The following is a 20904-nucleotide window of genomic DNA, read 5'->3' on the forward strand; positions in this document are numbered from 1 at the left end:
TCAAAAGCTTTCCAGACAAGCAAAAGTTAAGAGAATTCAGCACCACCAAACCAGTTTTACAACAAATGCTAAAGGAACTTCTCTAGGCAGGAAACACAAGAGAGGGAAAAGACCTACAGAAAATAAACCCCAAACAATTCAGAAAATGGTAGTAGGGTCATACATATCAATAATTATCTTAAATGTAAATGGATTAAATGCACCAACCAAAAGACACAGGCTGACTGGGTGCATGAAAACCGGTGCATGTATGCACTTCTACTTGCCACATGACTCTGCTTGATCCCGTGCTCTCCCACAAATTGCATGTTTTTTATATTGTTAAGTTAATCTTGTTCCCATTGTGGCTTGCAAGTATAATTACCTTTAATTTTTTGTTTGGCTATTGATTGTGAAAATTGATAAACATCTTTTACCATTGTGATTATGTAACTATTACTTAATACCACTGTATCATGATTGATCAACAGAAAAATAATAGAATTCTATATCACCAAAACTAGAATCTAACAGGAAAACCTGCTATCACTTTTTAAAATTCAGATGCATATCAGAATTATCTTGAAATTTTTTGAAAAATACAAATGCTCAGGTATTGTTTTTTTTCTCCAGAGCTGCAGATATGTTTCTAATGACCAGTCATGTTTAAAAGCAACTGGACTCTATGATCTTTTACTTTTTCTAGTTTGCTTCACTCTTCCTGTCACATTCAGTGCTCCCATTTCTGTTCTCCAATTTCTCCATCGCTTCCTTTTTTTTTTTTTAAGTTTTTTTCTCAAGATTTTATCAAGCATAGTAGAAAAGCTTTTGTATACATATGTTTATATGTATAACTTGGACTGTGAAGAAAGCTGAGCGCCAAAGAATTGATGCTTTGGAACTGTGGTGTTGGAGAAGACTCTTGAGAGTCCCTTGGACTGCAAGGAGATCCAACCAGTCCATTCTAAAGGAGATCAGCCTTGGGATTTCTCTGGAAGGAATGATGCTAAAGCTGAAACTCCACTACTTCGGCCACCTCATGCGAAGAGTTGACTCATTGGAAAAGACTCTGATGCTGGGAGGGATTGGGGGCAGGAGGAGAAGGGGACGACAGAGGATGAGATGGCTGGATGGCATCACCAACTCGATGGACATGGGTTTGGGTGAACTCCGCGAGTTGGTGATGGACAGGGAGGCCTGGTGTGCTGCAATTCATGGGGTCGCAAAGAGTCAGACACGACTGAGCGACTGAACTGAACTGATTAATATATGTATTTTAGAAAACATGAATTTTTGCCTAACTAAAAAATATTATGACATTTTGATTCCACTTGTTTGACTTAGTATGAATAGAATGCTAGATTTCTAATTAAGAAATAGATAGGCAACAAGCAACAGAGGTTTACTCTATAGCACTGGGAACAATAGTCAATATCTTATAATAATCTATGATGAAAATAATTCCAAAAATAATATATGTATATATAATATACATTATATATATATTATATAACTGAATCACCTTCCTGCGCACCTGAAACATTGTAAGTCAACTATACTTCAATAAAATATATATATTAAAAAAAAAGAAACAGCTATATGACACAGGAAACACAAATCTGGTGCTCTGTAACAAGTGACATGGGTGGGATGGGGTAGGAGATGGAAGGGATGTTCAAGAAGGAGAAAACATATGTATACCTATGTCTGATTCATGTTGATGTACGGCAGAAACCAACACAATATTGTGAAGTAATTATCCTCCAATTAAAAATGAAAATTTAAAAAAGAAATTTAAAAATTATATGCAAATAAACTTAGGGGGAAAAAAGAAATAGGAAGAATCCTGTCAGTCAATTTATTAATACAATCAAAATTCCAAAGGCAGAAATATCAGCCACGGTGATGCCAACAAGTATCTTCCTCTGAATGGGAAAAAGGGAGACACACCTTGGCTGACTAAGGGTGGGATTCCCACAGATGTGCCAACCCATGGAACAGCTTCAGGCTCCAGATTCAGCCAGTAATCCATCTAGGACTTTGTCAAGCACATCCCTCTAGAATCTGGGGACAAAGATTAGGCTCCATGAAGTCTTGGGGTTTCCCTCCAGCTTCAGAGACTCACAGGCCTGGAAGCAGTTGCTGCTGCTGCTAAGTCGCTTCAGTTGTGTCCGACTCTGTGCGACCCCATAGACGGCAACCCACCAGGCTCCCCCGTCCCTGGGATTCTCCAGGCAAGAACACTGGAGTGGGTTGCCATTTCCTTCTCCAATGCGTGAAAGTGAAAAGTGAAGTCGTGTCCAACTCTTTGCAACCCCATGGACTGCAGCCGACCAGGCTCCTCCGTCCATGGGATTTTCCAGGCAGTCAGAGACCACTAATTCCACCCCCTTGGTTTACAAAAGAGGAATAAAGCACAGCTTGCTGGGTGACTCGCCCAAGGCCACAGTGCTTATTACCGTCAGAGGCCCAATTGCACCTCAACATCTGGGACTGTAGACAGCCTCCAATGCCTACAGCCGCTCACCCTTTTGTTTCTGTTTCTCTCACCCACTCTCTTGTCCTTCCTCCTCCTCCTTCTATCTAATTCCTCTCCCTTCTACCCTTCCCTCAGTTCCCATCACCACACTGCCTGGCTGGGCAGAAACAAGGGATGTTCACAGCTGCGGGTCCACAGGGAAGATATTCAAGGCCACCTCTTCAGCTGCTGTGCTCAGGATTGAGACATCCTTCTATGAAAAGACACACACCTGAACCAAGCAGGTGATTATTTTTCATTAAATAATGGCAGTTACTAGTCATTTGCCTGAATTGAACTACGTATTTTCTGTAGAGGTTTCCCCAGTGGCTCAGATGATAAAGAATCTGCCTGCAATGCAGGAGACCTGGGTTCGATCCCTGGGTTGGGAAGATCTCCTGGAGGAGGGAATGGCTACCCATTCCAGTATTCTTGCCTGGAGAATTTCATGGATGGAAGAGCCTGACCGGCTACAGTCCAAGGGGTCACACAGAGTTGGACACAACTGAGCAATGTATAACTCTTTGGTTAGATAGCTCAGTAGCTTTTGGTTGTTATTGCTGTTGGTGGTGGTGGTTTCTTATCAGTTAATTAGTAAGTCTCCTCCTTCTGCATGAAACCACCAGGTAGATGGAGGAGGGAGTAGAGAAATAGTGATTACAACTTTAAAGAAAGCAACCGCTATAAATAAGATGATCGCGTTTCATGGGAAAGTGTAGCTGCTCATCACCGCTAATTAAAAGATGGAATAACTTCACAGGAAAACCTCAAGCCCTATAAATTCCTATGTTATCTTTGAAGAAATCCTGAGTTAGCAACTACAAATCCCAGACAGCACTCAGATTAGATAAAGAATTATTCAACGTTTACATTTTTCACCCCTGTGGTGGCAAAGTAGATTTAAAATGGTTATTTGCAATTCATGCTTTAAAAATAAAGATATGTTGTGTAAGGACTAAGAAAGCTTTTAAAAACATGCTGTGTGGAGAACTGAAACTTTTAACAAGAATTTTTTGCAGTCAACGACAATGAGCTTAAACTCCATTAAGTAGAAAAGATGTACGTAAGTAGTCCTTCGTCTGTAAGTTAGTCTATAATACTTAAAACACATTTAGATATAGTTCTGCTTATCAAAAGAACTTACTCTACCCCAGAGCCTTCTGAAATGTTCACCCATAGAGCAGCATAAGAACATCGATTCTCTCTACATAAGAGTTTACAACAACGTTCTCTACCCAGGGCAGCTACAGCGCTGAGAGCTGAGATTATGGGCAGGAAATCCTACTTGGCGGGGGAGGGTGTCTTTATTTCCAGACTTCTCCACAGGGTCTGGGCGGAATCCATGCGATAGGATCAGCAAAGTATAACTGCAAAGAAAACTGTCTGAGAAAGATAAAACTGGATTGGGAGGCAGATAAACCCAAATTCCTGGTGCCGCTCAGATTTGCACATCGCATGCGCAGTCACTGGGGGAAGTCTGGTCTCCCTCACTCAGCCGAGCGGAAATGCCAAGTTCGGTGTCTGCGCTGCTCCCTAGGGGGGCCTCCGAGAGGGGCAGCGCTTAAAGGGGAGGATTTCCATCTGTGACAAAGAATCTCAATCCGTATTCATGGCATCCCAACTAAAAGAAGAAGCGATTTTCTTCAAACAAGCTCTGGTTCTGTGGAGACACCCTATAAATGAATAAGTCAGTATGAGATGCTTGATTCACTTGCAGTTGAAGAAATACAAAGGAGATGAGCTGAATAGTTCCATCTTCTCTGACAACTGCTTTCCCATTTTGGTGTCAGATCACTGGCAAAGGGAAAAAGAAAGGAAGGGAAGAGAAAGAGGAAAGGAAGTAATTTTCATAAAATTCAACTTCCTGTGGGGAGTCCTTGGAATAAAACAGAAAGTGATGATTGGATATCATCTCACCATGTCACTGTCTCCTCACAACAACCCTGATGGGGCCCCAACATTGCCCTCATTGTAAAGATGAGAATAAACAGGTTTGGAAATGCTAAGTGACTTGCCCTAGGTCACACACTCAGTGACAGAAGCCTGGTTTTGTTTGTTGACCTCAGCGCTTCATTTTTTTTCAGGTCGTAAGAGCCTCAGAAAATGCATCTCTCTTAACCTCTCAGTGTCCTCAACAACTCTGAGCTGCCTCAGATGTCCTCATCACTCCTGGATACACAATGACAATTGCCTGCCTTTCTCCAGAGTGCCAGAAACTTCTTAACAAAAATCCCCAACCTCCTCCTGATTCCTGATTCAGTGGAAACCTCAGCCCTTACCTCCTCAATCTCTCCAAGGTATCTGACCTTTAATCATTCTACCTTCTGAAGCTCAGCCCTCCCTCAGTTTCCTTGGCACCACCTTCTCCTATTTTCTTCCCTCTTTTCTGTCCTCTCCTTGATTTGTCTCCCTGCCTCCTCAAGCTGCCTGTCCCTCCAACAGCAATGGATCCCACAACTCTATGCTTCACCATCTGTCACCACACACATCCTCCTTGAAGAGTTCACCCCATCTGTGGACTCCACCACCATCCTCACCCTGACACTTCCCAGATCCATGGCTCTAGCCCTGAGTCCACTCTAGAGCCCCGCTGGACCCCACTGGAACATTCCACCTTAAGCTCTAGAGAGCCCAAACCAATCTTAGTATCCACACCCATCCCTGAAAATCAGACCTACAATAACAAAACCCACTCTTTGCCTGTATTCCCCATCTCAGTTAAAAGTGCCACCACCCACACACTTGCCCTGCCAGAAATCTGAAAGAACTCCTCAGCTCCCTCCTCTCCTCTCCTCTCCTCTCCACCCCATTTCTCAGCTGCCATTGCCATGGGTTTTCTATGGACAAGATCTTGTCCGCTCTGGGTCCAGGCTTCCTCCTCATTCCCACTGCTCAGTTAAGTGTGCACCAGCTTTCACTCAGGCCACAGGGAGGGGCCTCTCCACTGAACTCCACGCACCACCTTTCCAATCCAGCTTCTCTCTCGCTATCAGAGCAATGTTTCTTAAATGAGTATCTGATCATTTCACTCCCTTCCTGAAAGCCCTTCAATGGCTGCCTATAGAATAACATTCAGATTCTTTGGCCACAAGGCCTTCATTCTCTCCCTGCCACCTTCCCAGCCTGTCACTCACCCCATGCACACACTGCGCAATGTCAGAAATGCACCACTGTGATCCCCCCAGGATACTGAGTGTGCCTTATGCTCACCATTCCCCTTTCCTGGAATGCTGATGCTTCACCGCAATGCTCCTACTCACTCTGTCAAAGCCAGCTCGAGCCTCACCTCTCTGTTCACCCCCTCCAGCAGCCTCCATAGCCCATTTAATATGCTGCACCCTCTTTGGTTTCTTGTCTATCTCTAATACTAGGCTGGGAGTTACTCTAGGGCAGGAAATTTTAGTCTTTTTCATATCTTGGTTATAAGGTGGCATACTACTGTAGCTGGTACATAAGTGGGAATCAAAAGTGCTTATGGAATATGAATGTGACAGGAAAAAACCATAAATAAAATATCAGCAAACTGAACCCAGCAGCATATTCAAAAAATATGTTGTGACCATATGTTTATTATGAGAATGCAAGGATGGTTCATTATCAGGAAAGCAATGATAATATTTCACAATATTAATAGATCTAGGGAGAAAAATCATATGATCATCTCCATAGATACTGAAGAGACATCTGACAAAATATAACACCTATTTCTGATTAAAAATACTAAATAAAATAGGAATTGATGGATACTTCCTTAACTGTTAAAAATATATATATAGACCTCAGTCCCAAGGTCAACATCTTACTTAGTAGAAACAGCTATACATATGCCCAGCATACATTACCATTTAACACTGTAGATGGGGAAACAATGGAAACAGTGTCAGACTTTATTTTGGGGGGCTCCAAAATCACTGCAGATGGTGATTGCAGCCATGAAATTAAAAGACGCTTACTCCTTGGAAGAAAAGTTATGACCAACCTAGATAGCATATTTAAAAGCAGAGACATTACTTTGTCAACAAAGGTCCGTCTAGTCAAGGCTATGGTTTTTCTAGTGGTCATGTAGGGATGTGAGAGTTGGACTGTGAAGAAAGCTGAGCACCAAAGAATTGATGCTTTTGAACTGTGGTGTTGGAGAAGACTCTTGAGAGTCCCTTGGACTGCAAGGAGATCCAACCAGTCCATTCTGAAGATCAGCCCTGGGATTTCTTTGGAGGGAATGATGCTGAAGCTGAAACTCCAGTACTTTGGCCACCTCATGGGAAGAGTTGACTCATTGGAAAAGACTCTGATGCTGGGAGGGATTGGGGGCAGGAGGAGAAGGGGACGACAGAGGATGAGATGGCTGGATGGCATCATAGACTCGATGGACGTGAGTCTGAGTGAACTCCGGGAGTTGGTGATGGACAGGGAGGCCTGGCGTGCTGCGATTCATGGGGTCGTAAAGAGTCGGACACGACTGAGCGCCTGAACTGAACTGAACTGGAAGCATAAATCAATATAACAAACGAGAGAACTACTAGAAGAATAAAAATAGCAAAGGAGAAGAGTTATGATATCTTTATTCATGAAAGAAAATCCAAGAATACTAATTTAAAAACTAATGAACAGAGTAATAGAATCTAACAACAGGATATACAGTTAATATACTGTCCTTCTTATATATTAACATCAATTAGAAGAGATAATGGAAATGAAAAGCTCATTTATAAAGCAACAAAAGGTATTTTTAATACCTAAAAATAAATTTAACAAGAAACGGACAAAGCCTCTATGAGAAAAACCTTTAAAATTACTGAAAAGTAGATGTGTTCAAACAGAAAGACATTCCATGTTCTCAGGAAGGAGTCAACATCAAAAAGATGCCAAAAATCCCCCAGGGTTAATATATAAACTTAACTTGGTCCTGATTTTTAAAAATTGTATGGACTTAGGCAAGTTGATTCTAAAGTTCATATGGGAAAATAGTCAGGAAGAATAACCAGAAAGCTACTAGGAAGGAAAGGCACTATTTGGGAGAGAGAAAGCCAGTGTTACCAAATACTAAAACATGGTACAAAGCATCTATAATTAAATAGTGTGGAATTAGTACATGAGAAGACAGATAAATGGGACAAAACAGAAGGGGCAGAAGTAGACCCAACTATTGAAAATCTGGTTTATGAACACAGATATTTCAAATAAAATGAGGGAAAGATATATATTTTATTTTAATAAGCAGTTTGGAGACAACTGGATAGACATTTAGAAAAGGGCAAAATTGATCTACACCTCTCAATATACACCAAAATAATCTCTCAATGGATCAGAGATATAAAAAGGAAACCCTACAAATATTCAAAGAAAATATAGGTGAATTCCTTGATAACCTGGAAAAGGTAGACAGGCAACCTTTCTAACCATTATTCAAAATCCAATTTTCTTAGATGGGTCCTAGAACATCCCAAAGGCAATAGTAAGCAGGAGGATGATTTATTATTTTGATAAATATTTCAAAAGCAATTCAGGAATAGAGATGTATTCTCTGTCCTTTTGTACCTACACAAATACAGTGTTATTTCTGATTGGTACATGTGAGCCTGAAAGATCAATGGGAGCCCATTCTAAACAGTACTTCTTTGCCACAATAAGACCACACAGAAGATATTTTTTAATGAAGGAAAGATTCTTATGATTAGCCTGTGACTCAAGACAGTGATAAAAAGGAAATTAGCTTTGTATTCCTGAAAACAGACTGGGAACCCTCACAGACAGCTCTCTACCGAGACAAAGCAGAGTAGAGTCTGGCAGTCCTGCTGTCTCAGCACTGAAGGTCCAGCTGAAGAATTCGAGCTCTCTGGTGGTCCCCAAGGGCCCCTCAGGCAGGGCTTTTGAGAAGGGCTGGCAAGAGTCTCAGCCACGTGAATGTAAGTAAAAGGAAGTTCCTTTGACCCTCTCCAGTACATTGAAGAAAATTACTCAGCTCAGGATCCTGACAACCTCACATATTTTCCCCTACCCTGAAAGTGACGTCACCAGGAAAAATAATCCCAACCTTCTCCCTCAAGCAAGGGTCTCCCACTCAGGCAGTTGTATCAACAGTGTATTAATATTAATGAATTGTTTAGCAATATTAATATCCCCTCAATGGCTTTGGAGGGGAAACATTCTTGGATTTCACTGGTCCCTGTATCTTTACTCATGCTTCCTTTTGTGACCTAGACCACATCAATCACCTGGAATTCCAGGGTAAAGAAAAGAAATCAGATTCATCTTCATTTTGCTATGAGATTTTATGTATGTACATGTTTATGTATCTTAGTACAGTGCCTAGCATATACTAGATGATAACTGCCAGCCATTTTTAGTCATCATTATTACTAAATGATAATATTAGTCATCATTATTACCATCACCATTATTATCAGCTGATGAATGGTTCAGTTTGATCTGTGATATAATGCCAAAAAGCAACTAATGTTGCCTATTTTATTGACTTAATCCTGCCAAATGCTGACAAATTACCAGCCTCTGCCATTTAAAAAATCACAGTTCTAATGCAATAACCCTATCTGCAGTGAGTGTGGAAGAGATTACTACAGGCCAGGGATTTTTACAAAGTGAATTAAATCACTATAAAAACTGACCATGCTGGTTCACAATTCAAAGTCTGGTAGAATGAAATGCCATTATTCCATAGCTTACTAATAAGCCTTAAAGAAGATATTACTGCTCACACGTCTCTACTGGGAATGTTTTTATAATCCCTAAAATGTTTCAGAAAGGCTTTAATGACAAATGCTACAGGACTTTTTCACTACTCATATTATCTATTAGCTGATCCCTTATCTAAAACATTTCCAAAATGGAAGTTTCAAATGACGCATAACCATGTGTTCTTAGAAGATTTCAGATAGAATTTTCTCATAACTAGTAAGTATTTAAAATTCAACATCTATTTATAAACAGTCTTACATTGGCTTCTAGAGGATCTTTTAAATGGAGTTATTTTTTCATACCCCTGTTTTGGAACTGAAAAACTACAGAAAAAAAATACATGTTCTGTGTGTATATACATATATATATATATATATATATATATATATTCCCAAGTCTAGACTTACTTTCGGCCTGGCTATTTAGAGCCTTGTTTGGTGTTCTTAAAACCGCTGACGCATTCCTTTCTTTAATCTCTGTGATTCCTGGCCACTCTTCTCAGTATGTCTGGCTAATCCTCCTGATATTTCTGAAACATCAATGAACCCAGAATATATGACCAGGGAAAATTCAGCTAGGAATGTAGTTCTGCACTGTTTTTTACATAAAAGATTTTCTTGTATTGATATGGAAATGAGCAGATGTCTGATAACTTTCTGCCAACCTGGAATTTTTTGCTTACTCCAGGGAGTTCTTAGGGGCTGATGTTTCATAGGGTTTGCACTGTCCATTCAAAAATTCTGTCACAGACCTCAAAAGGATCTAGGAATGCCCCCAACTGGGAGATTTGTTCTTTGGTACCTATTTCTGGCTTGGTACCTCAACTGTGAATAGAACAGGAAAGATGCTCTTGCCAGTGGATATGAAATGATTTTACATTTATACATGGGGATGCTACAATGGGTAAAAGGACTGATTTCACTTAAAATCCCAAGACTTTAAAAAAACAAATTTTATCTGACCGCTTTCACTTACCTGCCCTAGAAAGAAACAAACAAACAAAAAAACCAGTAAGTTACTCCTTTTTTTTTTTTTTTAAACTGACTGAAGTGATACTGCTGCTGCTGCTGCTAAGTCACTTCAGTTGAGACCGACTCTGCATAGATGGCAGCCCACCAGGCTCCCCCGTCCCTGGGATTCTCTAGGCAAGAACACTGGAGTGGGTTGCCATTTCCTTCTCCAATGCATGAAAGTGAAAAGTGAAAGTGAAGTCGCTCAGTCGTGTCTGACTCTTAACGACCCCATGGACTGCAGCCTACCAAGCTCCTCCGTCCATGGGATTTTTCAGGAAAGAGTACTGGAGTGGGGTGCCATTGCCTTCTCCATGAAGTGATACAAGTCAATCCAAATGATTTACAGTCTGTACCAGGCAAAAAACTTAACTCACTCAGGTGTTGCTATTTGAAAGGCTGATGCAATACATTGAGAGGACTTGGTAACCCACTCCAGTATTCTTGCCTGGAGAATCCCATGGACTGTAGCTCTTCTGTCCATGGGGCTGCAAAGAGTTGGACACGGCTGAGTGACTAAGCACAGCACCTGCAGAGCATCATTAAGAGATGTCCTTTTCATTATAGGGGACTGGAATGCAAAAGTAGGAAGTCAAGAAACACCTGCAGTAACAGGCAAACTTGGCCTTGGAATATGGAATGAAGCAGGGCAAAGGCTAATAGAGTTTCCCAAGAGAACGCACTGGTCATAGCAAACACCCTCTTCCAACAACACAAGAGAAGACTCTATACATGGACATCACCAGATGATCAACACCAAAATCACATTGATTATATTCTTTGCAACCAAAGATGGAGAAGCTCTATACAGTCAGCAAAAACAAGACCGGGACCTGACTGTGGCTCAGATCATGAACTCCTTATTGCCAAATTCAGACTTAAATTGAAGAAAGTAGGGAAAACCACTACACCATTCAGGTATGACCTACATCAAATCCCTTATGATTATACAGTGGAAGTGAGAAATAGATTTAAGGGACTAGATCTGATAGATAGAGTGCCTGATGAACTATGGATGGAGGTTCGTGACATTGTACAGGAGACAGGGATCAAGACCATCCCCATGGAAAACAAATGCAAAAAAGCAACATGGCTATCTGAGGAGGCCTTACAAATAGCTGTGAAAAGAATAGAAACAAAAAGTAAAGGAGAAAAGGAAAGATATAAGCATCTGAATGCAGAGTTCCAAAGAATAGCAAGAAGAGATAAGAAAGCCGCCCTCTGCGATCAGTGCAAAGAAATAGAGGAAAACAACAGAATGAGAGAGACTAGAGATCTCTTCAAGAAAATTAGAGATACCAAGGGAACATTTCATGCAAAGATGGGCTCAATAAAGGAGAGAAATGGTATGGACCTAACAGAAGCAGAAGCTATTAAGCAGAGGTGGCAAGAAGACACAGAAGAACTGTACAAAAAAGATCTTCCTGACCCAGATAATCCCGATGGTGTGATCACTCACCTAGAGCCAGATATCCTGGAATGTGAAGTCAAATGGGCCTTAGAAAGCATCACTACGAACAAAGCTAGTGGAGGTGATGGAATTCCAATTAAGCTATTTCAAATCCTGAAAGATGATGCTGTGAAAGTGCTGCACTCAATACCCCAGCAAATTTGGAAAACTCAGCAGTGGCCACAGGACTGGAAAAGGTCAGTTTTCATTCCAATCCCAAAGAAAGGCAATGCCAAAGAATGCTCAAACTACCGCACAATTGCATTCATCTCACACACTAGTAAAGTCATGCTTAAAATTCTCCAAGCCAGGCTTCAGCAATAGGTGAACCATGAACTTCCAGATGTTCAAGCTGGTTTTAGAAAAGGCAGAGGAACCAGAGATCAAATTGCCAACATCCGCTGGATCATCGAAAAAGCAAGAGAGTTCCAGAAAAACATCTATTTCTGCTTTATTGACTATGCCAAAGCCTTTGACTATGTGGATCACAATAAACTGTGGAAAATTCTGAAAGAGATGGGAATACCAGACCACCTGACCTGCCTCTTGAGAAACCTGTATGCAGGTCAGGAAGCAACAGTTAGAACTGGACATGGAACAGCAGACTGGTTCCAAATAGGAAAAGGAGTACGTCAAGGCTGTATATTGTCACCCTGCTTATTTAACTTCTATGCAGAGTACATCATGAGAAATGCTGGGCTGGAAGAAGCACAAGCTGGAATCAAGATTGCCAGGAGAAATACCAATAACCTCAGATATGCAGATGACACCACCCTTATGGCAGAAAGTGAAGAGGAACTAAAAAGCCTCTTGATGAAAGTGAAAGAGGAGAGTGAAAAAGTTGGCCTAAAGCTCAACATTTAGAAAACGAAGACCATGGCATCTGGTCCCATCACTTCATGGGAAATAGATGGAGAAACAGTGGAAACAGTGTCAGACTTTATTTTGGGGGGCTCCAAAATCACTGCAGATGGTGACTGCAGCCATGAAATTAAAAGACGCTTACTCCTTGGAAGGAAAGTTATGACCAACCTAGACAGCATATTAAAAAGCAAAGACATTACTTTGCCAACAAAGGTCCGTCTAGTCAAGGCTAAAGTTTTTCCAGTGGTCATGTAGGGATATGAGAGTTGGACTGTGAAGAAAGCTGAGCACCAAAGAATTGATGCTTTTGAACTGTGGTGTTGGAGAAGACTCTTGAGAGTCCCTTCGACTGCAAGGAGAGCCAACCAGTTCATTCTGAAGATCAGCCCTGGGATTTCTTTGGAGGGAATGATGCTGAAGCTGAAACTCCAATACTTTGGCCACCTCATGGGAAGAGTTGACTCATTGGGAAAGACTCTGATGGTGGCAGGGATTGGGGGCAGGAGGAGAAGGGGACAACAGAGGATGAGATGGCTGGATGGCATCACCAACTCTATGGACGTGAGTTTGAGTGAACTCCGGGAGTTGGTGATGGACAGGGAGGCCTGGCGTGCTGCGATTCACAGGGTCACAAAGAGTCGGACATGACTGAGCCACTGAACTGAACTGAAGCTCAAGGTTGCCCCTTTTACATTCCCAGGTCTGTTTCATTCCTAAATCTGCCTCTACTCTTTTGTCTCTTTGCAGAAACCACAAACTCAGTTCATGGAAAACCAAATCCACTAGCTTCTTTCTTCTGAAAAGAAGAAAACATCAAGAGTTCATTGAGGGAGGACACTTTCATAACTGCCTTCAGGGTACGCTGCTTGATTGTTTGTGTTTTGTATTCTAATTTGTATTGCAAGTCCTTGAGGTCATGAATTTGATTTCCAGCTTCTTCAATGCCCTCCAAATCCAGGATATACTCTTAGGTCATTCTTGTTAATATTTTAATACTGTTTAAAGCACCCTACTCCAGTACTCTTGCCTGAAAAATCCCATGGGATGGAGAAGCCTGGTAGGCTGCAGTCCATGGGGTTGCTAAGAGTCGGACACGACTGAGCGACTTCACTTTCACTGTTCACTTTCATGCACTGGAGAAGGAAATGGCAACCCGCTCCAGTATTCTTGCCTAGAGAATCCCAGGGACGGGGGAGCCCCGTGGGCTGCCATCTATGGGGTCACGCAGAATCGGACACAACTGAAGCGACTTAGCAGTAGCAGCAGCAGAGCTTCTAAAGAAAGAAGGAAGTCCAAATGCTGCTTCCAGACTTCCTGCTACTCTGTAAAAGCAAGACTCAGTGGCATACAAGAAAGACCACAGGCTTCATATTCCATCAAATCTCAGTGCAGCGATGACTAAGCTGAGAAAGGTTGGGAAAGTTACTCAACGTCTTTGGAAATCAATTGGCTCATTTACAGCATCCAGATGATATCACTTGTGCCTGCAGTTATTCCAGTGAGACACTGTTTGTAAGGAGCATGCCACACAGCAGGTGCTCAGTGAATTCTACTGCATTGCCTGCACGCTCAGTGTTTTGTGGACTCTTTGGGCTGTAACCTGCCAGGCTCCTCTATCTGCAGGATTTTTCTTCTGAGTTCCTTTCAAAGCTGTCTCTCCTCCCATTTCCTGCCTCAGTTAACACTACCCACCCCACCCCCAGTTACCTAAGCTAGAAACCTCCAAGTCCTGCTGTCTTCTGCCAAGAAGCCTCATTCTCCAGTGGTCACATGACTAGTACTGAGTGTGCTCAGAACAGGGTGTCCACACTTCAGGCCACCAGAGCCAGTGTCTAACTCCTGGGACCAGCCTGACACCCCTGCATGGGCTCACCGGCACTTCACCTCCCCTTCTCAACCAACTGTTCCAGAGACAAAACTGGAGGACTTCAACAGCGCTTGCTCTCTACCAATAGGCACAGTGTGACAATTTAGATGGCAGTATGATATTTGGGAAATGTACTGACAGAGGCAGATATTGAAAGTGGATATTTTATAAGAAGAGCCCTAAATTTGGCAAAACATAAATCCCACAGAATCTTGTCTAACTGATAATCATAAACATTCCTGTCTTTCTCTGAAGAATGTAAGCACTTTGCAAACCTTATCGAAAATCATTTCTTGACATTCTAATCATTTGAAAGGTCACCTAGAGTCTGAATCATTTTTTTTCCTTTACACTAAGGAAAAAATAGTAAAGTTAAAAATACAGAGGAAAACTCATTTACTCACTGTCACAAAATAAATCAGTGGTAGAGAAAGAACCAAAGCCAACTCTACTCTAAAATAATAAGGTTCCCGGATGTGCTATTCTGCCTTTGACTTTACATGCTTACCTAGGAGACTTTTCATACCTCCTCTTAGAATGTAGTACTCTATGTAAGAAAAGAGTCCCCACGTACAGCTAAAAATCTTAAGTGAATTGCAAACATGATGTTTGCTAATTACCCCTCAAGAACATGCCTTTATCTTTCAGACCCTTACTCTTCAGGGCAAACTACATGTTGGAGTCACAATGACGGCTCTTGTTCTTATAAAAATTAACTCCTTCTGTGCCGGAGGGCAATGGAGGTCCAGAGTTCGCTCATAAATCTGGCTCTGGGAAGAAGAAAGGCCTTGTGTCAGAGTTACTTGGGCCTCCATCCATGGTGCTTGAGAGAACACAATATTTGTTTGGTTAAAATACTGCAAATTTCAAAGGTGTAATGGAAATATTACCTAGTCTGAGGGTACCAATATTTTAAAAAGGAAAAAAAAAAACTAAAATGACTACTCCCAGAGATAGCCAGACGATTTGTATTTAAAATCCTGGCCCCAAACCCCTTTACTAACAGTGAGGTCATCTGAGTGACACTTGCTTCTGGCTGAGTCGTGTGCTCTCCTTTGCACTAAATGTCATATCTCACTGTGCCATATCACATCTAAAACTCCAGGCAAACTCATGCGTGCACTTAAAGTGACCCCATGTGACTCTCCCCAAGACTGATAGCGCTCCTCTTGATGCACCTGGATTACTGTAAGCTGGTGTAGAGCATTGAGGTTCCCCAGATCCAACGTTTCTTCTGTAGCCCTCACTGACAATGTCTTCAGTTTCCCAGCATCAGTTTTATTTCATCATGTAAGTAAAACTGGCACATATATCAAGCTGCCTCTTATTGCACCGGGAATGATTTTTCCAGGCTGCTTCAACAAAACCAAAAAGCTACTTTGTCACATGACTCCACAAAACGTGATGGATGCATTTAAATTTCAACATTTGTTTCTTCTTTCTATAGATTTCCTTTCCTCCCACCACTTTTATGAAAAGAGTCTATTGTAATTTACCTTTGCACACAAGGAGCATGCAACAACACAAAGAAGCTACTGTAAGAATAGGTCTGCAAGAATGTTCTAGAATAAATTGGTAGACTGCAACTTACTAGGATTGCCAAAAATCAGATACTATATATCTTTAAGAATGAAAGTTATTAATAATTTACCAGCTGGTCTAGTCTGGTTATACCATCTTATAGCACCCCACACTCATCCTCTGTTGTACTCACCACAAATGGAAATAAATTATGAGTTGTGCATTTTGTGGTCAACATCTCTATCCTCTGTGAGAATACAAGCTCCATGTGGGCAAGGACTGCAGGTACCTGTTATTTTATTGCTGTGCCTAACACTGTTCCTTGAATGCAGTAAAAAAAAAAAAAAAAATCCAAGAATACTGATAAACGATCACAAGAGTAAATAAATCTGTTAGTGAAGAGCTGGTGTTAAATCAGAGGATAGGGCTTACAAGAGTGAAAGAAGCTTTTAGAGTCCCTGAGATTTATTCTTGGGGGTGTCCTGACAGATTTATTATCAAACTACAAAAATGGCATACTGACAACAATCTACAAGTTAATTATTCTAGAGATAAATTCGGGATTCATAAAACCAATTCTCTTGGTGGCAATTTTCCACGTTTAAAATTTTACAACTTCTGTGGGTATTTGTTTAATTTAACCCTTGCATATGAAAACATCAATGTGTGTGTTTGGATAAGCAGAAATGGCCAGCAGATGCATTTATTCCTAAACTCCACGACTCAGAATCACAACACTTTACTTCAAAAGTCACAGAACTATAAATCAGAAAATACCACTGAACAGTGTCAGAACTCTCTACAGCAATTCACGCTGTTTTCTTGATATTTCTCTCTAACCCGCTGATAAAAACTCTTTGAAGTGAAAGAGTAAATATTTTCATTTGATAGTACTTAGGCCCAACAGTGCAAATACAATTGCATTGTGTTACACTCTGGGGGCTCTGGACACACACGATGCTGGCAAGGTTGCCATGGAGGAGCCAACGTGCTCAGTGCTCGAGCAGACGGGTGAGCCGCGCTCAGAGAAGCTCCTCAACCCTTAGTCTTCCTTTGACAGACACACAGAGGTTAGGGGGAATGCTGGCTTTCCAGTGTGTGTTTCTGTTTGGTAACCCTGGAAAGGAAGGACCACAAATAGGCAATGGGAAATACCAAGTCCTAAATATCAGCCTGCTTTTACCGCTCCCACCGACACTTTTGTAAAGGAGCATGGATGGAGGTGGGAAGAAAAATCTGAGTCGCCCCTGCGGAGGGCTGGGGAGCGGGGGGAGGGGAGTATTGGGGGGCGTAGTAAGGAGGCAGGCGGCTGGGCGCCGAATCCCCGCAGCTGGTGTCACAATGTCCCCGGGCCTAACACGCGGCTAAGGTCTGTGGACACGCGGAGGACGAGGGTCTCGGGGAAAGGTAGCACTGCGCGGGTCCATCCGGATAGCTGGGCGGGTGCTGGAGGCACAGAAAGGGCACTCTGGGAAGTGGAGGGAGGCAGGAAGGATAACATGGGCAACCCAGGTGGACAGCGAGGCCTGGAACTGCGCACGCACCATCCAAGCAATGCGCCGGAGGAAGGTCTGGCGGCGGAGACGCGCGAGATCGCCCCCCGAGGCCCGGAGCTGCCCGGGCGGAGCCAAAGACCCGTCTGCAACTGAGCATCTCGTGGCGCTGCAGGTCCCCCCACCCCCACCCCCGGCCGCGGCGAGGCGCGCGCAGCTGTGGCCCGCCAGCCCCGTGCCGTCCCCGGCCGCGCTCACCTTGCCCGGGAAGGGCCCCGGGAGGAGCAGCTTCAGAGCCTGCCTCTTCAGCTCCACCAGGCGGGCGTTGCAATTCTCGCACCAGACGCCGCGGTCTGATCCGGGGGAGGAGCCGCCGCCGCTGCCCGAGCCCGGGGAGCCCGTGCCGAAGCCTGGCGAGCCGCCAAGGGAGCCCGGCGAGCTGGTGCCAATGCCCGGGGAGGCGGGGCCCGGGGAGCCCGTGAAGGAGCTCGGGGACGAAGTACCTGAGCCCGGGGACGGGGTCCCCGACGAGCCGAGCGCCGAGCCCGCGCCCTCGGGGGTGGGCCGGCTCCCGGCGCGGGACTCTTCGTATGCTTTCCGGTACCAGCTCTCAGGGGAGAAGGGCGCCGCAGGCTTGGTGGGCGAACAGACTTCATTCACCTGCAGGGGAGACGCGGGTGTCAGGGGCCGCCGGGCTCCCGAGCCCCGGCCCAGGGCCACCCTCCCGCCTGCCCGTGGATCTGCGTGCCACCAAAGGCCCCGGCCCAGCGCCAATAGGGGCGCGTTGGGGACCTCTCCGGGCCCGGCGGCCAAATCTGCCTGCATCTGTCTAGTTAATTGTCTTTAAGTGAATCCTTGTCGCCCAGGTGTCCGCTGCGCCGGTTCCCGGGCGCCGGCGGACTCCTCCCATCTGGAGGTTAGGGACTCGCTCGCTCAGGGAATTTCAATGGTTTCTGCAGAGGAACCCACCGATTCAGCTCCCCGCGCTTTTGAACCCGGCACCCATCCCAGAAGGAGCCCACGCTTAAGATTCTGGAAGACTATGCGGGGGCGGGGGGGGGGACTGTTTTTTGGATTTGTATTAATTCGGGGTACAGCCCTCTGGATCCTGAAGGTAAATGAAAGGTTTTCCTGATTCCAGGGAATCCCTAAGAGCTGCGGAGATTTCGTGGGAAACCCTCCCATTCGACTTAACTCTGCTTGGAAGTCAGGAATGCTGCAAAAGTTAGGGATGCGGGGAAGAGGAGGAACGAGAGGGTCGCAAAAATTCCGAGGGCAAGGCGAGTGTGAGGGCGTCCTCACGGGCAGACCCGCCTCCGCGCGCGCACGCCTAGCTGGCCCGGCCGAGGCGCCGCTGCAGCCGGAGGAGAGCTCGGAGCCGCCCTGCCCCGGCCGCACGTTACCCAGAAAGAGAGACCCCGGTCGGAAAAGAGTCTGGTAACACGTCTCCGCATTAGACCCGTCACAACTTACCCCGTATTTCTTGCCCCTGGTGGAGACTGCAAGCCTGTCTTTATTCCCAGCTATCGAATTCATGGTGGCTTTTCCAGAGGAGAGTATCTAAATGTTCCACCAACGCTACATCCAAAAGGTCTTCCAACCCAGGAGGATGCCCAGTGGTAGGGGGCTGTCTCTTGGCCCTCACGTCAAGGTGTCTTAATGGAGGGGTTGGGGGGATAAAAGCAGATGGACCCCAGAAGTAACAGCACTAATCTGCAGAAGGGTTGGAGTGCCCGGTTTATTCTTCTCTTCAAATAATGCTTTTCCTCCTCTTCTGCCTCCTCCAGTCACACGTTCTCTTTTCACGGTCACATCCAGATAATTGGCATTTTCCTTAGCCTAGTGAGTCCGTTTTCCTCCACGAGGGAAAAGACGAGTACAATCGGGGCACACGGCAGCTGCCGAGGAGGTGGGCGAGACCCCCGCCTCGCCTACCGCCAGCGAACCGGCTGTGGGAACTTGTCTCCTTTCGCGGAGCTTGGTAACTGAGTTCAAAGAAATTCTCCCAAAATATAAAGATCCAGATCGGGGAGGAGCCTCGGCGTGTGGGGGAGCCAATATCCGCCGTCCCGCTTTGCCTGACAGTTGCGCGAGGGCAGAGAGGGGCGGCGGTGTGGCCCGGCCGGCGTCCGCGGTCAGGGCGCGCGTGTGCGCCCAGGCGCAGCGCGGATCCTTGCGAACCGCGGCCCCGCCAGGGAGCCCGCCGCCTGGCTGCCGCCGCCGCCGAGCCTGCCGGGATCCATTTTATGTTGCGGCTCTCCTGCCTGACATTCCGAGGCCGAGAGCCGGGGGATGGGGTCGTAAATCTCGCGCGGTGCGGGGAAGTTGCTGGTGAGCCGCCCGGGTCCAGGGCTCTAATGAAACAGCACTGCGCGAGACTGGAGCTGGGGGCAGAGCCGAGCGAGCGCAGCCGGACAGAAATGCGCCCGAGCTTCCCCGCCCCCAAGTTCTTTCTCTTCCTGGCAAGGCTTGCAGTTCTGCCTTTGAAACGCCGTGTAAGAGGGATTGAGTCACAAACAAGTCCACAAATATGCCGAGTCCTCCCCCCGCCCTTTGTTCTCCTAGACCTGCCCTGCAAACCTTTTCTGGAATTGCCCTCCTAAGCCTGGCCGGCCGGGGGGCCACCCTCCCAAGCGCAGCGGGAGAACAGGGCCTTCGCCCCAGCCCGCCTGTGACCCAGTGTGCGCTGTGCCTCGCCGCCCAGGGCTGGGACGCACGAGCCCGGGTAGCAAGTGGGCAGCCACCCGGCAGGGAAACTGAGGGACGGCGCGGGCCTGGAAGGGGGGAGTGTGCGAGCCGGCCTTGGCCTCGTCTCGGTCGGGGGATCCCTTCGGCACCCGATCCCAGCTCTTCCAGCAGGCAGAGTCCACCGGGTCCCCGGAGTACCCGGTCATCGCCCTCTCCAGTTCCCCTCTGGCCCCCGGCGCAGAGCCCAGAGCCCAGGAAGCCGGCATTTGCCGGGCTCCACACGTAGCTGCTCCAGGGTGTCATTTTTCATCTCAGGAGAGGACAAATCTTCTAGTGAGCCCGCAGGTCTGTTTTGTCGTGACCTTTAATTAACACCCCGCGAGACGCCTCTTGAAGGACCGGCCCCGTGCGGGTATCACGTGAGGTGTAACGGCATCTCCGCGCCCGGGGGGTACCCGGCCTAGGGGCAGGCGAGGGTGCAAAGGACGCCTGGGGCTTTGCAGTCTCTAGTTTCCCTCTGAGATACGGAGGGGGCAGGAAGACAATATCCTAGGGTGCTGGAACCCTGTGGAAGTGGCAACGCCCCCCACACCTGCTTTCCTCGGGGGGAAATTCCTTCGTGCATCCCTCGCGCTGCCATCCACCACACTCCCCGCCCCCCGCCCTTCCCGCCGCAGCCCTTGCGTGGGAATGTTTCACAGCCACCACAGCGAGGTAAGAAGGTAAAAATGTAGATGTCGAAAACAGTGTGGAAGTTTCCATTACGTTCCTACTTCCATTTAAAAGTGGTCTTATCCAGAGAGGTCCTTATGGGGCAA

General features: G+C 45.5%; 1 protein-coding gene across 1 annotated transcript in view; it reads right to left on the minus strand.

Moving 5' to 3' along the window:
- The window catches only part of KIF26B (kinesin family member 26B), a 508474-nt gene extending 488696 nt beyond the window's left edge, over positions 1 to 19778 (minus strand). The window contains exons 1-2 of the mRNA XM_069545500.1: positions 18872 to 19778; positions 17657 to 18058 (exon numbers count right to left, since the gene is read on the minus strand). Of these exons, the coding sequence (XP_069401601.1) occupies positions 17657 to 18058; positions 18872 to 18934 (465 nt within the window). The 5' untranslated portion in view covers positions 18935 to 19778. The remainder of the gene's footprint in view (positions 1 to 17656; positions 18059 to 18871) is intronic.
- Between the last annotated feature and the right edge of the window lie 1126 nt (positions 19779 to 20904).

The sequence above is a fragment of the Ovis canadensis genome, chromosome 12, assembly GCF_042477335.2.
Source record: "Ovis canadensis isolate MfBH-ARS-UI-01 breed Bighorn chromosome 12, ARS-UI_OviCan_v2, whole genome shotgun sequence".
NCBI classification, from domain to species: domain Eukaryota; kingdom Metazoa; phylum Chordata; class Mammalia; order Artiodactyla; family Bovidae; genus Ovis; species Ovis canadensis.